The 21,629-nt window shown below is 45.5% G+C and overlaps 1 protein-coding gene across 1 annotated transcript in view; it reads right to left on the bottom strand.

Moving 5' to 3' along the window:
- Positions 1 to 21,629, bottom strand: part of LOC144481847 (sonic hedgehog protein-like) — a 60,539-nt gene that overhangs the window by 26,593 nt on the left and 12,317 nt on the right. Inside the window, exon 2 of the mRNA XM_078200998.1 lies at positions 16,136 to 16,251. Coding sequence (XP_078057124.1) covers positions 16,136 to 16,251 — 116 coding nt within the window. The remainder of the gene's footprint in view (positions 1 to 16,135; positions 16,252 to 21,629) is intronic.

Raw genomic sequence — 21,629 nt, 5'->3', positions numbered from 1 at the left:
TCCCCAATCCACTCAATCCCCCCCTCCCCAATCTCCCCAATCCACTCAATCCCCCCTCCCCAACCTCCCAATACACCAACCCCTTCTCCAATCTCCCCAATGCACTCAATCCCCCTCACAATCTCCCCAATACACTCAACCCCCCTCCCCAATCTCCCCAATCCACTCAATCCCCCCTCCCCAATCTCCCCAATACACTCAATCCCCCCTCCCCAATCTCCCCAATACACTCAATCCCCCCTCCCCAATCCACTCAACCCCCTCCCCAATCTCCCCAATACACTCAACCCCCCTCCCCAATCTCCCCAATACACTCAACCCCCTCACAATCTCCCCAATACACTCTACCCCCTCCTCAATCTCCCCAATACACTCAACCCCCTCTCCCCAATCTCCCCAATACATTCAACCCCCTCACAATCTCCCCAATCCACTCAATCCCCCTCCGCAATCACCCCAATACACTCAACCCCCCTCCCCAATCTCCCCAATCCACTCAACCCCCTCCCCAATCTCCCCAATACACTCAATCCCCCCTCCCCACCTCCCCAATCCACTCAATCCCCCCTCCCCAATCTCCCCAATACACTCAACCCCCTCCCTAATACACTCAACCCCCCTCCCCAATACACTCAGCCTCCCTCCCCAATCTCCCCAATACACTCAACCCCCTCCCCAAAACACTCAACTCCCCCTCCCCAATCTCCCCAATCCACTCAACCCCCTCTCCCCAAGCTCCCCAATACACTCAACCCCCTCCCTAATCTCCCCATTACACTCAACCCCCTCACAAACTCCCCAGTACACTCAACACCCCCTCCCCAATCCCCCCTCCCCAGCCTCCCCCATACACCAACCCCTTCCCCAATCTCCCCAATACACTCAATCCCCCCTCCCCAATCCACTCAATCCCCCCTCCCCAATCTCCCCAATCCCCCCTCCCCAATACACTCAATCCCCCTCCCCAATCTCCCCAATCCACTCAATCCCCCCTCCTCAATCCACTCAATCCCCCTCCCCAATCCACTCAATCCCCCTCCCCAATCTCCCCAATCCACTCAATCCCCCTCCCCAATCTCCCCAATCCACTCAACCCCCTCCCCAATCTCCCTAATACACTCAACCCCCTCCCCAATCTCCCTAATACACTCAACCCCCCCTCCCCAATCTCCATAATACACACCACAAGGACCCTCTTTAATCCCAGGGGACGGGGGCGTGGGGGTAATCACAATTGGACCCCATGCTAAGGTAAAGCCTATTTATAAACAAATCGTTGACTTTAAGCTAAAAAAAGGGTTAACCTGCTTGAAGAAAAGCAGCATCATGTCGGAATGGAAGGCTTTGCTTTACTGACCGGGGAATACGTTTCGTCTCCACTCTCTGTCGTGGGGGCTGTCTGGGGACAAAATGTCCAAAATGCCACGTTAACTGTGCGGGAATAATTGTGAAGGGCATTTGTGAACTTTTGCACTTGTGGACATTACTGTTCGCATCAGTGCGCAATGATCAGTGAAACAGCCGCTAACGCTGAAACATCTGGATCCCTGTACCGAAACATCTGCAGGAGACTAAGGGAATTGGAAGGGTTTTGTTTTTTGGAAAGTATTGTGTCCCCTTCTCTTCCATCCGCTTGCCCCATTCTCTCCCCGATTCCCAGAAGTAAACACTTTGCCCTCGTGTGCAAGCCGAGATAGAGGTCCTGTTGTCCCAATGCGGTTTCACATCTGTCTCTTCAGCCTGACGGTCGCTGTGAGCCAGCAATCCACACAGGAAGGCAATTTGCTTCTGTCTGAAGTTCATACCAGTTCACAGGTTTCTATGGATTATATTTACTGTGAGGGGTGGCGAAGGTAACACCCCAATCTTTCCCATTGGGTTGCACTGACCTGTGTCGTTCCAAGTTTTTAAAAATCGTTTTATTTATTTGCATAACTAGCTACCTTTCTCCAACAATATGGCTACTTAACAAACGCCGCAGTACGACACCAATCCTCTTATTTACATCAAGGCCCCGGAAACGTACACCTGCCTACAAAACAAATCTGAGCCCAATCTCATTGCATGCCCTGCCGCAATAACAGGAGGTCCCTATACAATATGAGGCAGATGTAGGTACATCCCCGCTGCGCCCAGACAAGAGGCAGTTCCTTGTGTTATATCTCTCACCAATACATTGCCAACACGAATATATTGTATATCGAACATATCCTGGCGGACCATATGCATTATATGTGACATCTATGGCTCAGCCGTGCCCCTATCCAAGCTGACACTTGGATGCAGTACTGAGAGTGCTGCACTCTCTCTCAGAAGAGAGATCAGACTAGTGCCCTCATTTGCTCCCTCAGGTGGATGTAAAAGATCCCATGAGACTATTTTAAAGACCAAGCGACCTCGACATTTATCCTCCGCCAACAGTACTAAAGACAAATCTGCTCATTTATCTTATTGCTGTGTAAGGAAATTATAGTGAAAATTAGCTGCCATATTTTCCATATTACAACAGGAGGGACACTTACAAAAATATTTTAATTTGTTGTGAAATATTTCCGCGCCCATATTTTTAACCCGCTGGCTCATGTACCTAACATAAAGTATTTCTGTACCTTTCTCTACACGGCAAGTTTAAAAGCAGTGTATCCTTTCGACACTCTACAGTTGCCTGTATATTTTTTCCATCGCTCTGCTGTAATCCCCAGGTCTACAGTGGTTGCATCCATTTTTGTCAAAAACTCGCCAAATGGAGTTTCTAGCCAAAACTCGCCTCACCGATTGAAGCCCGTTTATCGAGAACCACCTATGGGGCTGGGTTTAGAGATGTAGATCAAGTCTAAATTTTCCTTCATCAATTGGTCTAAACTGACACTGTAGCCTGTCAAGGATCCGTCCATTGTGTATACTGTGACAGTACTTCTGGTCGTGTCAATCGACCTTCCGCACTTCACAAAAATCTGAGGAAAGGTGGTGACATTTTTCAGAAGAGCTGAGATTGGCGTCAAATTTTATCAGAAGCAACTTCACCCGTTTCGCTTTTCAGCTTCTTCAAGAGACACAATGGAAATAATTATCATCGTCCGTTTTCATGCAACTATCAGCGTGCGTCATAAAATGACTATATTTATAGAACGATAGTAAATCTACAATTCATACCAAAACTTTTCCTGTTTCCAAAATAGTCTGTATCTACAAGAAGGAAATGTTTTTTCCCCCCTTTTCCAATGGCAGTGACTCACATTAAATTGTGGCTTCTTTCTGGCAGTTCATCCGCCTGACCATGCTTCGTACAAGAGCCGAGGTTGTGCGTGTCTGGTGGGCCTTTAGACCTGAGAGAACCCAAGCTTCGCTTACTACAAATTCACCCTCATTTTCCAGTAGGATTCAGTGTAAAATTGTTTTTTTAAAACCTCTCCCTTGCCCAGGAGTATTCGAGTCAATGACAACATCCCTCCTGCTACTTTGGCAAAGCTCAATGAACTCGGTCCAGACCTTTGTCCTCTGTAGTGCTAGATTCTAGGTGATGTATTCAACCACTGAGTCATCCCAAGAACTCCCAACATGTAATGTCTTATTGCAAACAGATTGGCAATATTTAACTTTAAAAAACCATAAGGTTTTGGGAATAACTATGTTATTTAACAATTTATATGGAGTAAATATGGACTTAACTTTAAAATTACACTGTTTTAATAGAAAATGGACCTGGCATTGTAACGCCTCCTGCCGCTGTCTAATAAAGACAGGTCACTGAAGTTGTATGGATTCCTAAGGAACATAAATGTCTTTGATACACTGAAACTTGTGCTCCAGACACTTCCCACCACGTTAATGCAGCAGAAATTCAAAGTAGTCAATGTGGGGTGTTTATATTCACATTTCCTACAATGTGTCTAAATAATGTGGCAAATATTAAACGGTGGAATGGATGGGGAGAAGAGTCAAAGTATTAGGGCATCGTCGGAACATAATTTTCTCGAAATATATCTGACAAATCATTTTAAAGTGACTTCTTCTGAGGCTCGGTGAGTAGCTGAGACACACACACAGCATGTTAGGTCAATTCTAGTTCAGTGGCAAGTTAGATCTCAACACTAGTGAGGCTGCTTCAATTGGCCTCTCTGTTTGATCAATAAATGGAGCATTGGGAGCCCCCCCCCCCCCCCCAACATTGCTATCCTGTAACCTTGCCCAGGTTTGTGAATGTGGATAAAGACTGGGCTGGATTGTGATACAGTAAGGAGTCTCACAACACCAGGTTCAAGTCCAACAGGTTTATTTGGTAGCAAACGCCACTAGCTTTCGGAGCGCTGCCCCTTCGTCAGGTGAGTGGGAGATCTGCTCATAAACAGCAAACAGGGCATATAAAGACACAAACTCAATTTACAGAATAATGAGTAATGATTGGTATGCGAGTCTTTCCAGCTAATCAAGTCTTAAAGGTACAGACAATGTGAGTGGAGGGAGCATTAGCACAGGTTAAAGAGATGTGTATTGTCTCCAGACAGGACAGTCAATGAGATTTTGCAAGTCCAGGCAAGTTGTGGGGGTTACAGATTGTGTGACATGAACCCAAGATCCCGGTTGAGGCCGTCCTCATGTGTGCGGAACCTGGCTATCAGTCTCTGTAAGAAGTTTAACAACACCAGGTTAAAGTCCAACAGGTTTATTTGGTAGCAAAAGCCACACAAGCTTTTGGAGCTCTTTGTGGCTTTTGCTACCAAATAAACCTGTTGGACTTTAACCTGGTGTTGTTAAACTTCTTACTGTGTTTACCCCAGTCCAACGCCGGCATCTCCACATTATCAGTCTCTGCTCAGCGACTCTGCGCTGTCGTGTGTTGTGAAGGCCGCCTTGCTTTGTGATGCCACTGCAGTCAAATAGTCTGCCGTCAAAACTTCATAAATGAACAATTGTCACCCGGAGAGAGACCGAACGGCAGCCAATACCCAAAGACCCAAATCAACCCCTTGAGGACAGGGGATCAAATGGGTAACATGTTCAAAAGACAAACACTGCGCCTCGCATCATTATTTGTCAGTGCGGAGGCACGGATGCTCACGCCGTACCTCTCTCCCCGCCCCCCAAGTTATAAAAGCGCTTCACAGGTACTAATCTGCTCTACAGAATGTTCTTGGTGTTTCTATGAAAGAAGACATGGAATCAGAGACACGAAACAGTAAGCTCAACTGCCATTGTTTATCAATGGAAGTGAGAGTTTGACCTTTCACCCTCCATTGTGATAGCATGGAAAATGTTGGGAACTTATTAGTTAGAACAAAAATCTCCCAACCTCTTTTATTCGATGGTTCTTTAATACCTGGCAAAGTAGACAAAGGCTGGCCCTGATTTAGGTACACCGTAAAGGGTTGACCTTAATACAGCCGAATAGAATTGGGGCGGTAGGTGCAATATAGAAATGTTTCTGTTGTGTTAACACAATCCCAGTCGCTGGTATCGGATAATCAGATAGGCGAACCGCCCAAGAAACAGCAGTTGAATACAATGGAGTCAGAAAACACTGTAGAAAGTTGCTGCCTTTGTAATGATCATGTGTACAATGAAGCAACTCACATTATACAGTCAAAACATGAATTGACAAGGGCTGGAGACAGGCACCTGTGAGGTGAGAAAATTTGAGACTCAAACCAAAATGTGAAGCAGAAGCGCTCAAAACGAGACTACAAGGCAGAAGAGAAGGAAACACAGAGAACCTTTTTTCATTCAATTTGCAAATTTAACGTTAGAGATCGTTCTCAAATGAATGACCCGGTTACATTAATTTGGGGATGCTTTTTCTCCCTTCTCCTTTCAACCCAGATTAAACGCTGAAGAAATAGGTCATTGCTTTCAAACCATATCGATTCCGCGCAGTCCTATATTGATTCATATGGTCCAAACAGACGCTGTACTGGGGTGGGGGAGAGAACGACAATAATAAAATGGAGAAAAGGGCAGAAGCTGTGGAATATTCCTAAATTGTGGGTTAGAGAACAAGCATTGACAGGCCTTTAGGATACGGTTATCAAAGGAGAATCAACACAAACAGCGTTTGCCTTTTTAGACATACCACCCACCATTACAAACAGCAACACCCCAGGCACCATTACGTCTGCGATTGTTATCCAGTTTCTGATCAAGCCGCAACATTGAGGGATATTTAGACATTGCTCAAAGTTTCCCTTTAACCCCGATAACTTCAACAAGGGTTGATTTCACAGGACAGTTTGGCAAACACAATCCCTTTCATTGCCCACGGCATTGGGCAGGGCTCAGATTGGTAGCATATCGCTTTATTCCCAGGGATATGAGCACAAACATCCAGGCTGACACTCCAATGCAGAGCTTGAGGGAGGGCTGCACTGTTGGACCAGCTCATTGCTGTTTGTGGGAGCTTGCTGTGGACAAATTGGCGGTGTGCCCCATATTACAACAGTGAATACACTTACAAGAGAACTGAAATTGGCTGAATTTGGGATGTCCTGTGGTCGTGAGAAAAAACTATATTTCCAAAACTTTCTTTCTCGATGTCCCACAGTCTCTCCATCGAATAGAGAGGGAGTGATTAGACATATAGGGGCAAGAATCGCTTAGGGGGGAAACACGATGATAACGGGTGAAAGGGGGCATGGGAGAGAAAGTATGAAAGACTGGAATCAGGAGTGGGAGGAGAGCAACAACAGGGAATCAATGACCAAATGATAGTCTTAAAAGTTTGACAGCACAAAGAGATCCTTCGGCCCATCAAGCACTTACCTATTCTAATATAGTGACTCTCTGAGTCAAAGAGCTGCAAAGGGCAAGGATCGATATGTTATATATATATTGCATTGTGGCTTGTACATGATAGGAATATATATTCTAAAATAGATAATGATAAAGTGTTAAGAGGTGGTTACAAAAGGCCCAGTTATCAGGTCGATTCTACCTGAACTCGGTATTATTTACAATGATTTCCTGCAGAAAATAGACCGAGCCAATTCAGCTGCTAGAAAATGGCTACACAAATTCTCTTATGTTCAAATTCTGATGGAGAACGTAAAGTGAAGTAAAATAATCCCAGCAGGATCACCCACCAAAAGCTCTTTCTCAATGAACCGGCTTCCCTCCATCCTCCTATTTTCTTTCCCTCAGTCAGCCTTTCCCCTCATAATTCCCAACGTGCAATTCTCTCTGCGGCCCTTCCTATTGTTGTCTCTGGCTACATTTACATGATCAGATTACAGCCAGTTATGATGAGGATGAGCTGAATTCAAGGTAATGTTGCATACAGTCCTCTGCCCCGATTCTGTTTATGCACTGGGCAGTATTAAATTACCAGCCTGATACATGCACTTGGCTTTCCTTCAGCACAGCCAGTCCCCAGGAGGTTCACATCAGCCACTGTACACCTGCAGCCCATTTTAAATATGGTTTCAGCACCTGGGAACATTTGAACTAAAATTGGAGTGAACGAACTCTGCCCAGGTTACAAGTGAACGCACTGCCAGAAATCAGTGCAATTTCACCAAGAAAACCTATCACTCTTTACAGGGAGTCTCTCCGTTTTTCCATGCTTCATTTCAGCTCTTATTTTGTCCTCGTTAATACACTTTGATGCTATGAGCTGGTGCAAGAAGCCAACAAGTAGCTGACATTGTGGAGCTCACCACTAAAACACCACTAAATATTTGCAATCTGGTACGGAAAAAATGCTTAAGACACGAATCCTGTGCGACTGAAAGTAAGAATTGCACACATCTGCAGATCCTTTTAAGAACGGCCAGCCAGTACGGGTTGTGGAGTGAGTAGAGAACAGTACAAGAACCGGCAGGGGAAAATAGAGAGGGAAGCTTACTGGGAACCCCAATTCTGTTGGCAATTTTTTAAAAATGCATTTCTTTGAGTGGTTCTTTTGTAGAAAATGTGGTCATGACTAAACAGGTGTTTAGGTAGGAACTGTTCTTTAACCACATTCACGATAATTGTGCTGATGCACACTGAACAGTTAAAGTCATTTTGTGTTTTTACAATCATAGAATAAGATGAAGAATGCACCACGTGTGCCCTCCCTGTCCATTAAATGATGACACAAAAATAGATAGGAAAGTTGTGAAGAGGACATAAGGAGGCTACAAAGGGAGATAGGTTAAGCAAATGGGTAAATATCTGGCAAATGGAGAATAATGTGGGAAAATCTGAATTTGGCAGGAAGAATAAAAAGTTTATTCTCTAAATGGTGAGAGATTGCAGAGCTCTGAGATGCAGAGGGATCTGGGTGTCCTAGTGCATGAATCACAAAAAGCTAATATACAGGTACAGCAAGTAATTCGGAAAGCTAATAGAATGCTATAGTTTGTGATGGGAATTTATTACTAAAGTAGGGAGGTTATGCTTCAGTTGTACAGGGCACTGGTGAGACCACATTGGGAGTACTGTGCACAGTATTGGTCTCCTTAATTAAGGAAATATTTAAATGCATTAGGGGAGTTCAGAGAAGGTTTACTAGACTAATACCATGAATGGGTGGGTTGTCTTATGAGGAAAGGTTGGACAGATTAGGTTTGTATCCACTAAGAGTAAGCGGTGATTCAATCAAAACCTTTAAGATCCTGCGGGGACAGAGATTAGAAATGTTTTCGCTCAGAGGATCATAGAATTCCTACAGTGCAGAAGGAGACCATTTGGCCCATCAAGTCTGCACCGACCACAATCCCACCCAGGCCCTATCCCCATAACCCCATGCATTCACCCTAGCTAGTCTCCCTGACACTAAGGGGCAATTTAGCATGGCCAATCCACCTAACCCAGTAAAGGATAATTCTCTTCCTCAAAAGGCAGTGGAAGCAGAATCTTTGAATATTTTTAAGGCAGAGCTAGATCGATTCTTGATTAACAAGGGGGTGAAATGTTATCGGGGGTTAGGTGGGAATGTGGCATTGATGTTACAATCAGATCAGCCATGATCTTATTGAATGGCTGAACAGGCTTGAGGGGCCAAGTGACCTACTCCTGCTCCTAATTCGTATGCATGTTCATAAAAGATGCCATTCATGTTGCACTCACCAGCCACTGGTATTGGCAACTTTAAAGGGGAAGGGTTTAAAGCCTGCGTTGGATTTGAGGAGAAAGTAAAGAAAGGTGCATACTTGAGAATGTTGGATAATGAACATGCTGACCATTGGTGATTGTGCTTTCAACCATCACAGCCCCAAGCTCTGGAATTTCCTTGTTAAACCTGTCACCTCTCCCTCCTCCTTGGAAGACACTCCTTAAAGACTCTTTGACCAAGCTTTTGGTCACGTGCCCTACATCTCGTGTCCTATGTCTTCTTCTTTGGATCGGCCACAATTTCTCTGATAAGCTCCTGTGAAGTGCCTTGGGGTGTTTACTGCATTATAAAGTGCTGTATCACTGCAAAATACTGCAGGTGCTGGAGATCTGAAAGAAAAATTTGTGCTGGAAAAAAACACAGCGGATTTGGCAGCATCTGTGGAGAAAGAAACAGTGTTAACTGTTTGAGTCCAATGTGACTCTTCTTCGGAGCTGAAGAGAGGCAGAAATGTCATGGGGTTTATGCTGTCAAAAAAGTGGGGAGGGTCAGGTGGAGCAATAAAGGGAAGGTCAGGGATAGGTTAGAGAGCTATTAAATTAAATTACAAAGATGTCATGGAACATGGTACATTGGCCTTTATAAATCGGAGTATCGAGTATAAAAGTTGGAGTGTTATGGTAAGGTTATATAAGGCATTGGTGAGGCCGAATTTGGAGTATTGTGTACAGTTTTGGTCACCTAGTTACAGGAAGGATGTAAATAAGGTTGAAAGAGTGCAGAGAAGGTTCACAAGGATGTTGCCGGGACTTGAGAAGCTGAGTTACAGAGAGAGATTGAATAGGTTGGGACTTTATTCCCTGGAGCGTAGAAGATTGAGGGGAGATTTGATAGAGGTGTATAAGATTTTGATGGGTATAGATAGAGTGAATGCAAGCAGGCTTTTTCCACTGAGGCTAGGGGAGAAAAAAACCAGAGGGCATGGGTTAAGGGTGAAAGGAGAAAAGTTTAAAGGGAATATTAGGGGGGGTTTCTTCATGCAGAGAGTGGTGGGAGTGTGGAATGAGCTGCCAAATAAAGTGGTAAATGCTTGGACGGGTTCATGGATGAGAGGGGTGTGGAGGGATATGGTCCAAGTGCAGGTCAATGGGACTAGGCAAAAAATGGTTCGGCACAGACAAGAAGAACCAAAAGGCCTGTTTCTGAGCTGTAATTTTCTATGGTTCTAAAAGGCAAATAGAGTGGGGATGATGGTAGTAAAGGAACAAAGCATTGGTCCAGAGTAGGTGTTAATAGCAGATTAAAAGTCAGCGCTGTCTGAAAACAAAATAGCAGAATGTGTTAATAGCAGAATAAAGGTCAGTTCAGTGCAATTTGTTGTTGAGGGCAGAATCGGACTGGACTCTCAATGAGTGAATGGGGTGCTGACACTCATTATCTAGCCTCACCAATGAAGTACAGCACACAGGTGAAATTCTGGAGGGTAACTTGCATCTGTGAAAGTGTACCCCAGTGAAGTCAATGCATTCAGTCGAGCAAAAAAAAAATGGACTGTTGATTCAAAGAATGACACAAGTCTTACCCCACACACAGAAATCTAAAATATTTGTAGGTTTATCCAGCAATTAATGCTGGCTTTTGGAAGAATTTGAAATGGTTAGATTCTCATCTAAATAGAAACACATCACGAATGAACTTGCATGCATTCTATTATAGTTAGCAGCAACAAAATGCCACCCAATTCTATCAGTAATACAATCCCATTGTGTTACTGCCTCTGCATTGTCACACCATTGCAATTCCATCGTCTCACTACAGTGTTACCATTCGCTCGCTTACCAGTGTCAGCAGCGGTAGTGGGACACAAGTGACTGTGTGACAGTGCCATGGTAATATAAAATTCAAATTGCAAAGCCATTATGTCATTCTTCTGGAATGAGAAGCAAAGTTTTAGTACAATCTATGCCATTGTTTTGCAAAACTAGAACTGATCCTTAAGGGTAAAGTGCCAAGGTTACCCACCTTCCAAGTAATGTGTTCCTTCTACATATTTCCACCCAACTTTTCCTACAGTGCTGTCAATTTTCATAATGAATTTTTATCAATAAGTCTGAAATATTTAACTCTATGTGTCCTGAAACAGTCACATCATTACTGATGACTGCTTTTCACAGCTGAAAACTGACAAATGCTCAGAATATTAACTACTAGAGAGGGATTGAATATGATATGGACAATATTAGCTGAAACATCCCATGAACATTCCCCTTTTAGCTCAAGGAGTTCATCCAGGGAGCCGCTGAGGCATAAAAATCAAGAATGGGTCAGATTCAACCCCTGGTACTGAGTTTAGCCAATTTCAACAGACGGACTACTAGAATAGGCCTTGATATTCCTCATTGGGGGACGAGGTTGGGGTGAAGAGAGAAATAAATTGGGGTTTGTCTGTCTGATCCTTGTCTATGTGAATGTAGTTAAATGCAGGATTGGATGTAATTGTGACACCCTGCATAGTCAAGTAGCCTACTGACCCACTGTCAAGCCTCATACATGAGTGATGGCTTCTTGGATTAGGGAAGTGCACCCACCCCCACCCCCAAGTTAGTGCTTACAGGAGAGCAGATGAGAAATGAAATACTGCCTGACAAAGGTGGTTCATAAAATAGGAGAGAGCAAGAACTCAACAATTGAATGCACAAAACAATTGTACCAGCAGCTTTCCGAAGGTGCCATTCTGTAGAATGTGGGGAGTATCATTAATTGGTGTTACTGGACTTCGACTCAGGTCATTTTCTCAAATGGAGTGGCTACAGTAAATGTGAATAGAGAGAGTGATCTGTATTTCTATATTAGAACATATAACATTACAGCGCAGTACAGGCCCTTCGGCCCTCGATGTTGCGCCGACCAGTAGAACCAATCTAAAGCCCCTCTAATCTACACTATTCCAATATCATCCATATGTTTATCCAATAACCATTTGAATGCTCTTAATGTTGACGAGTCCACTACTGCTGCAGGCATATTGTAGTACCTTTCGCAATGTCTGACAGCAATTAATCTCAACCAACGAAAACGTTTGCAGTGTACTCTCTATTGTATACTATACTGGAGATGTGGCATTGTGCATGTGTGCCAGCCCCATGCAGGAGAATAGGAATGTGCATTTGTTTTTGGCTGTGTAGGCAAGTTTCTGCTATACCTTGCATTGTGAGATCCACTGTGGTGTTTCTGTGCTGCAAAACCAAAACAAATCCACAACAGATAAACAGTATTAGACATTTCTCCAAAGTGAGGCAAGAGGCTTGAGGCACTATGCTAAGGAAAAGCAGCACAAGTGATGGCTCAGAGGGCACACGTATCAGTTGGCAAGGTACGGAGCTAAGGAACCAGGTTCAATCCTACTTATAGATAAGACAGGAGTAGGGGTGGATAAATTGGTCTCAATGCCCCAGGACAAAATAGGTAAATAAAATCAGTCAGAGTATCCATTCCCAAGTGAATACATTGGAAAGTGAATGTTTGGGTGTCAGATGAGAGGCATGGTCACCCGATACTCTGTCTGACCTTAAACATGGAAAATGGGCACTTAAGAACCATAGACGTCCCGGAATTAAACCAGAGCAGAATTGTTAAATACAGTCTTCAGCTTGCCTTCAGCTCCACCTCAGCACATCATTACAGCTGATGCTCCAGTGTGACATTGAGGGCATATGCATTGACGTTGCCCTTCAGTTAAGTGTCAAGACAAAGTCCTGTCTGCTGCTTCCAGTTGTTCAGGTGGGCCCTATGTCATTATTGAAGATGACCATTATTGAAGAAGAATTACCAGCATCCGGCTGGTAAATATTGCTCCATCAACCCAGAATATACTAAACTGGTCATTCATCTCATTGCTGTTGTTGACATCTTAGGAGAATCTTGCTATGTTGTAGCCCAGAAAACAACAGTCACTGTGTTGCACAAGGGCAGCAGTTACATGGGAACACCGTCATCTCCAAGTCACGCCATCCCAAGTTGGACAATTGCCATTTCCTCATCATCATTGGGTCAAAATCCTGACACTCTGTCTAACAGCACTGTGGTCGTATCTTCACCATATGGACTGCAGTGGTTCAAGGCAGTGGCTCACCACCACCATCTTCTCAGGGGCCACTAGTGATGGGCATTGCAGCAACCCCTACATCCCAACAAATGGGAAAAAAATTGGAAAGAAATGTAGTTGAAGTGCAGAAGCCTTTGGAAATGAGCCCCATATAAAAACAAAATTTTCTTTAGTGGACAAGGAAATGGCACTCAACAACTAAAGAGGAGCAAGGAGACCATTTTTGCTATCTGTTCAATTGAGACAAGATGTCAAATGTTGAAGGTCATTGTGGAGGTAAATTATATTTTTGTATTTTGTCCAGGGACAGACTACCATTAATTTTTAAACAAAAATCAAAAAGTACAATCACATTTTTAATTTCTACAAATACCATGTCTTTTTAAAAACAAAATGCTTCAACCTTTAGGAGTAATTTGATGATTTTGAAGAGGTGATTAAATGGAGTGTAAATAGCATTAAGCACGATGCTATGTTTCCCTCCACTCTGTTATTTTTCACAATACCAATAATTTGTTCCTGTTTCTCTCTTTCTTTCCCCAACATTTGCCATTTGCAACCAAAGCAAACGTCTCTCCATTCTCCTCAATATTTTGCTATTCCCATCCCAGCCCAACCCACCTTCTGTTTGGATCAAGGTGATGAGAGTTACTTGGAGCGCTGTTTGTGAATAGCATAAAGCTCTATGCTTTGAATGGGCTATGCAAGATGTCAGGAGTCTGTGAAGTTTCATAAACTTAGAGGGACCCAGTGAAATTCTTCCAATAGTAATACAACCCTACAAAATTACTATTAATCCATGAACATTTACCAGGGTTGGACAAACTTCTTTTGTCTCTTATTTTAACACGGGCGTTTATGGTATTACAGTGGCTTCATTAACACAGTCTGAGGAATCTCATCGAAATACATCGTGTTCACAAGCTAATAATGCAAACAGTAGTTTTTTGCCTTATCAATTTCACTGATGAATTTCACAGGGTGTCTCTCACCTCAGGGACTCCTCACAACCTGTGTAAAAGATACAACCCTATTAATCAGATAAGCTGAGTTGATAACATGACTGAAGTTTCCCTTTAAGATATGAAATCACTTGAGCTCTTCTACTTTACAATGCGGAAAAGTGAACAATGCATACTCCAACATTAATGGAACAAAAGAGGTCCTTCTCTCCAGTGGGTCAATCTAAAGTATGGCCTGATCATGGCCTCAGTCAATGTGCTGTGGGTAGATTGCAAGTGTGCAAATTGTACGTTTTGTCTGCATGTCGAGGCTCCTATCATGTTGACCCCAGTAGGCAGTGTTGAAGCAGATTGTACTTGTTCTGTCTGAATTCACAGAGTGTTTGAATTCAGCTCACAGCACATTGAATGTCAATGCTGCTGGCTTAGTATTTTATTTTGCAGCCACTCTTTCCACCAAGCCTCCATTCCCCAGCTCCAGAAAATGCTGATTTTGCTGGGGTACAGTTCCACAGGGTGTCCCCTCTGCTCAAGTGACCATTCTTTTGGTGTCAGGCTGGACAGATGACCACCAAACTATTTTACTGCAGAAGGCATCACACCATGTTCTAGTCCAATATTCACACACATACACAAACAAACGCATGCACTTTCCCATGGAATGTACTCGACAGTGATAAAGTGTGGGGAACCTGATTGACCGCTTAACCTCAGAGACACTAAGGGCCAATTGTAACCATTCACCACCCCTCACTGTTAGAATGTAACCAATGATAACATCAAATCTGTTATAATATAACCAATGGTAACATGCTGTGGTGGTCAGCTGACCAGCTGACCCAGTATAAATAACAAACAATTGGGAATTGTAGGGAGCTTGTATGGCCCAGGGTGTGGCCTCAAGTGTTGGAGTAATGAAGTTTCTTTATTAAATCTTTTTCTTTGATTTACTTTCTGAAGCAAGTTCTTTTTTTTGCTTGCAACTGAAGAATTCCTTCTGCTGGATGAACACTCACCTCCCTCCCTCCCCCCCGTCCCAGTCTCCCAACTGAGCTCAGTAAACTCAGCATAGACAAGGGATTAAACCTGGTTTATGTGGCTCAGTATAGCTTTATGTGGTAATGCATATAGGCACTGAGCCACTAGAACAATTCTTCAATCATTAATCCCTCAAATTCAGATTAGACACCGCTCATCATGAAAACGGCACTAAAGGTCACCAATAATATGTCACTGAAGATTATCCATTGTATATCCATAACTGAAATTATTTTAATAATAGCCTGACCAAGGAGGTTGGCAACTGACCTGTTCCCAATTTTTGGGCAATGCCGTCCTTTAACCAGGGCACACCAGCAATGCACTGGATGGCTTATCCTGCGTTTTTACCCCCATCTCTGTCAGGAAATGCCTGGACTCAACCCAATGCTACCCCTGATGGCACAGCACAGTATGTGAAGGACACAGTGACACAGGATAATTACAGATGAGGAAGGACATTCAATGCACCTTTGCTCATCCATCCAGAATGACACTCAAAAGTTCCCCAGTTGCACCAATTGGTTCTTCCAAAAATTCCCAAATTTTTCACTTCCATTACTCTATCCAAGTGTCTGCAGTGTCACTCGTATCCATAACTACAGTCCTGCAGGTACAAACACAGCAGATCAAAACAACATTTATTGTACTAGAACACCCCAAAGCGCGTTACAGGAATGTTAACAAAATTTGACACTGAGTAACATCAGGAAATATTAGGGTGATACCAAAGCTTGATCAAAGAGGCAGATGTTAAGAAGTAAAGAGAGGCGGAGAGGCTGAGAGGTTTAGGGAGTGAATTCCAGATCTTTGGGCCTATACAGCTGAAGGCCAATGGTAGAGAATGAAAATTGGGGATGTACAAGAGGCCAGAATTGGAGCAGCAGAGATTACATAAGAACATAAGAACTAGGAGCAGGAGTGGGCCATCTGGCCCCTCGAGCCTGCTCCGCCATTCAATAAGATCATGGCTGATCTTTTTGTGGACTCAGCTCCACTTACCCGCCTGCTGACCATAACCCTTAAAGATTGCAAGAGGATCAAAGAGGATGTTGTAGTGAGTCCATTCGAGTTCCTGTAAATGAAGCAAACTTTCCGTGCTTCTCCATTGACATTCACTGTGGAAATAACAAAAAAAATTCAACTTTGGGTCTTGACCATATAGATAGAATCCTCAGCAATGGTGGGGGTAATGAGGAGAGACCCTGGATTGGGCCTGTACATGGGGCTGTCACAGAATAGCTCACCAAACTCCTCATCTTAAGTTGCACCTGATTTACTGGTTACTCGAGAAGTACAAAGGTGCAAGCAGCAGTCAAGGCAACTCAACTTGTGGAGAGAAGAGATCATCGATGAGGGGGTAATAAGTTTGGCTTTTAAATGAGATTGATGGCGAGACTCAGCCTTGGGGAAAAAAGGTGACTTCTAGCGTTGCCATCACTCCAGATTGGTCTAGAGTCTCCCTGAATTAAGATCAATCTCTTGGATACTGCTGTGTGCAACCCTGAAGAAATATCGGGAAATTTTTTTTAAAAGATTTTCTTTGAACATTTCCTTTTACCGGATATAAAAATGTTGGAAATGTGGGGAGTACCAAATGTGGTTTGGCTGACTATCAAGCATCATTCAATTGGGCAATGAGTCTTTGTGCTTTCTGATTGGAGTAGGAAGGTCAGTACATCACAAGGATGGATGTGTTGGCCGAATAATGGCTGGAGCATGCAGAACAGTTGGAAATCCTAGTGACTAGAGTACAGCCAGTGGCTCTTATTTTCCAACACTGATTTAAAGAAAAGACATGAGAACATGTACTTCAGTGGGACTATGAGGTGGATCTTTCCTGCTTATCTGATGTAATGTACCCCCACAACTAGTTCATCAATTCTACTTTCATGCCCCATTTAGGGAAGATATGGTTTCGAAATGTCATTTGTGGGGCCTAACATGTAGGATTTTGTTTTCTCATCCGCAGGCTAGTGAGAATATAGGCAGCACTGACTCAGTGACATTGTTTAGTTTTCCAGCCACTGAACCCTTTTGACCTCCCAAGAATACTGTCAGAACCATCAAGAAACTTTATTACATTGAAGAGGTAAACCACAAAAAAATGTTTTTGCGCAATATACAAAAATACAATTGCGCAAACGTACAAAAACAAATTGATAAAAGTCTTTTCTATTTCTTATAATTAAAAAATTCTCCTATTCAATAAATAGTTAAGTCTTACCTTTTTGTTGTTTTAATGGGAGGTGATGCTGCTTCTTTTGCTCACAAATTCATTTAATATTAGACATGACCCACACACATGCTCACAACAACCCCTAAGCTCCTACTCCCTGGCCCCCACTCTTCATCTCTGCTCTTGGCCTCTAAGTCAGCCTCCCCTCCGTGCCATTGTAGTGGCCTACCTCAATCTGCAGCCCTCTCCGTGGTCCGGTCACCTTTGCTCTCGCACTGACTTTGCCTCTCTTTCCAGCTCGTCCAGAGGCCGACAGGACAGTATGAAACAAATCTGAAGGCAGCAGGAACTAATGGGAGGAGACGAGGCAGGTTCTAACCACCATGGAGGAGATGCTGTTAGCCATCCTGGTGAAAGGCCATGGCAGCAGGGCTGAAGCCACCAACGATGAGAGTTTCCTAATCGTCCTTGTCTCATCCCACACTCCCTTCTGATTTTAAAGTTGCTGATAGTGTCAGCATTTCTCCTGTCCGCCCACCAGAGTCTCTCTTTGTCTCGTTTCTTTCAGGTAGTCAAGAACTGTAACCTGTCCTGGAGGGTGGAGAAAGAGCAAGATGACAGTGAAGGTTCGGATACACTGTCACTCAATTCCCCAATCACATCCACCAACTCAGATACTGAAACTGCATTGGAAAGTCTGCCAGGCAGCTGGCAGTCAACATCGACGAGCATGGACAAGACTGGTGCCAACTTGGCATAGGACTTTATGCAGAGCTTGGAGTCCATAGTTTCCAACATGGAATGGGCGGCCAGCTTCATCACCACACTGATGGAGCCCAACCAAGATGCAGCGTCTGATGGTCAATGTCTCTCTTTCCAAAGCAGCATCAACCCAACAGCATTGGAAGTTCAAACAGCTGCCGTCAAGGCTCCTGAGGCCAACATGCAACATGCAAATCCCTCTGTGGATATGACCTCCTGCTCAGAGCCTTCCTCTCCGAGCAGCTTGTCTTGCTTTGTGTGGCCTCTGCTTATTCACCCAGTCATGTTCAATGCCAATAAACTTTACTGGGCCACGCGGCGATAGAAGCTACTGGTTTGTGCATAAATCTTTAAAGTTGGGAAAAAAAACATTCCTTCAGCAGCAGCCTGACCTCTCCCTGTACACCACTGAAACTTCTACATATGGAAAATGTGTGGAATTGCAGCAACAGCTAGAAAAAAGTAAAGCAACTAACCTCGAGTAGTTGCTGATTCTTCAAATAGTGCTGTTGGGGTGGAAAGAGTGGGGGTTGTCAGTGTTGTGGTCCTCCATGCTGTTCAATGCATGTTCTGCTGTGGGAGGTTAAGAGAAGATGTCAGTTCCAACATGAAGCTCCGAAGGTGGCAGCACTGGCATCAACTCAGCATTGCACAGTGATTTCAGTCACAATCTGTTTCTCTGTGGGAGTTGGATACGCCCATGCGAACCGCTTTATGACTATTGTGTCCAATGTACTTTGCATCAGAAGTGTGTATGTGTGTGCATATGCTGCATCCACCATTTTGAACCTTTAGTGCCCTGCAAAAAATAAGCAGTACAAGCCCCAATTCACACCCCAAAATTTTCCCGAGACCTTCAAAAACATCAAAGCAGCCAAAAGAAAACACATGCAACCTTGCCATGGCAGGAGGCAGTGGCAAAATGATAGAAAAATAAGTAACGTACATTTATATAACACCTTTCACAACCACCAGATATCTCAAAGCACTTTACAGCCAATGAAATACTTCTGAAGGGTAGTCACTGCTTGTAATTTAGGAAATGGAGCAGCCAATTTATGTACAGCAAGATCCCACAAACATCTATGCAAACATCCATTGACTCTGTCTACACTTCCCGCTGCCTCGGGAAAAGCAGCCAGCATAATCACGGACCCCCACACACCCCGGACATTCTCTCTTCCACCTTCTTCCTTCGGGAAAAAGATACAAAAGTCTGAGGTCACGCACCGACCCACTCAAGAACAGCTTCTTCCCTGCTGCTGTCAGACTTTTGAATGGACCTACCTTGCATTAAGTTGATCTTTCTCTACACCCTATCTGTAACTGTAACACTACATTCTGCACTCTCTCCTTTCCTTCTCTATGAACGGTATGCTTTTGTCTGTATAGTGCGCAAGAAACAACACTTTTCACTGTCTCCCAATACGTGTGACAATAATAAATCAAATCAAATCAAATCAAAAGCTATGAGACAATGGCTGGAAAATCTGTTTTTGTGATGCTGATTGAGAGATATATTGGCCAGGACACTGGGGAGAATTCCCCCTGCTCTTCAAAATAGTAAGAGTTTTAACAACACCAGGTTAAAGTCCAACAGGTTTATTTGGTAGCAAATACCATTAGCTTTCGGAGCTTACTCTTACTGTGTTCACCCCAGTCCAACGCCGGCATCTCCACATCTTCAAAATAGCGTCATGGAATCTTTTAGTGTCCGTCTTCCTGAGAGCAGAGTTCTCAGTTTAACATCTCATCTGAAAGATGACAGCTCCAGTGGTGCAGCCCCTCCCTCAGTACCGCCCCACTCCTGGCGGTGCGCCACCCACCCCCCCTCCCTCAGTACCGCCCCGCTCCTGGCGGTGCGCCCCCCACCCCCCCTCCCTCAGTACCGCCCCACTCCTGGCGGTGCGCCCCCCACCCCCCCTCCCTCAGTACCGCCCCACTCCTGGCGGTGCGCCCCCCACCCCCCCTCCCTCAGTACCGCCCCACTCCTGGCGGTGCGCCCCCCACCCCCCCTCCCTCAGTACCGCCCCACTCCTGGCGGTGCGCCCCCCACCCCCCCTCCCTCAGTACCACCCCACTCCTGGCGGTGCGCCCCCCACCCCCCCTGCCTCAGTACCGCCCCACTCCTGGCGGTGCGGCCCTTCCTCCCACAGTACCGCCCCACTCCTGGCGGTGTGGCCCCTCCCTCCCTCCCTCCGTACCACCCCCCCCCCCCCCCCCTCTTCAGTACCACCCCTGGCAGTGCAGCCCCTCCCACCCCCCCCCACCCCCTCAGTACCGCCCCACCACTGGTGGGGCGGCCCCCTCCCCCAGTACCGCCCCCGGTGGTGCGGCCCCCTTCCCCCCCACCCCCGGCAGTGCGGCCCCCTCTCCCACACCCCCAACCCTGACAGTGCGGCCCCTCCCGCCTCAGTACCACCCCACCCCTGGCAGTGTGGCCCTCCCTCAGTACCGTCCCTCTGACAGTGCGGCCCTCCCTCAGTACCGTCCCTCTGACAGTGCAGCACTCCCTCAGTACCGTCCCTCTGACAGTGCAGCACTCCCTCAGTACTGACCCTCTGACAGTGCAGCACTCCCTCAGTACTGACCCTCTGACAGTGCAGCACTCCCTCAGTACTGACCCTCTGACAGTGCAGCACTCCCTCAGTACTGACCCTCTGACAGTGCAGCACTCCCTCAGTACTGACCCTCTGACAGTGCAGCACTCCCTCAGTACCGTCCCTCTGACAGTGCAGCACTCCCTCAGTACCGACCCTCTGACAGTGCAGCACTCCCTCAGTACTGACCCTCTGACAGTGCGGCACTCCCTCAGCACTGACCCTCTGACAGTGCAGCACTCCCTCAGTACTGATCCCCTAACAGTGCAGCACTCCCTCAGTACTGACCCTCTGACAGTGCGGCACTCCCTCAGTACCATCCCTCTGACGGTGCGGCACTCCCTCAGTACTGACCCTCTGACAGTGCAGCACTCCCTCAGTACTGACCCTCTGACAGTGCAGCACTCCCTCAGTACTGACCCTCTGACAGTGCAGCACTCCCTCAGTACTGACCCCCTAACAGTGCAGCACTCCCTCAGTACTGACCCTCTGACAGTGCAGCACTCCCTCAGTACTGACCCTCTGACAGTGCAGCACTCCCTCAGTACTGACCCTCTGACAGTGCAGCACTCCCTCAGTACTGACCCTCTGACAGTGCAGCACTCCTTCAGTACTGACCCTCTGACAGTGCGGCACTCCCTCAGTACTGACCCTCTGACAGTGCGGCACTCCCTCAGTACTGACCTTGTGACAGTGCGGCACTCCCCCAGTACTGACCCTCTGACAGTGCAGCACTCCCTCAGTACTGACCCTCTGACAGTGCAGCCCTCCCTCAGTACTGACCCTCTGACAGTGCAGCACTCCCTCAGTACTGACCCTCTGACAGTGCAGCACTCCCTCAGTACTGACCCTCTGACAGTGCAGCACTCCCTCAGTACTGACCCTCTGACAGTGCAGCACTCCCTCAGTACTGACCCTCTGACAGTGCAGCACTCCCTCAGTACTGCACTGAAAT

Source organism: Mustelus asterias, chromosome X (genome assembly GCF_964213995.1).
Source record: "Mustelus asterias chromosome X, sMusAst1.hap1.1, whole genome shotgun sequence".
In the NCBI taxonomy this organism is placed as follows: Eukaryota; Metazoa; Chordata; class Chondrichthyes; order Carcharhiniformes; family Triakidae; genus Mustelus; species Mustelus asterias.
Note: the sequence above shows the minus strand (reverse complement) of the source record. Positions and strands in the feature narration are given on the sequence as shown.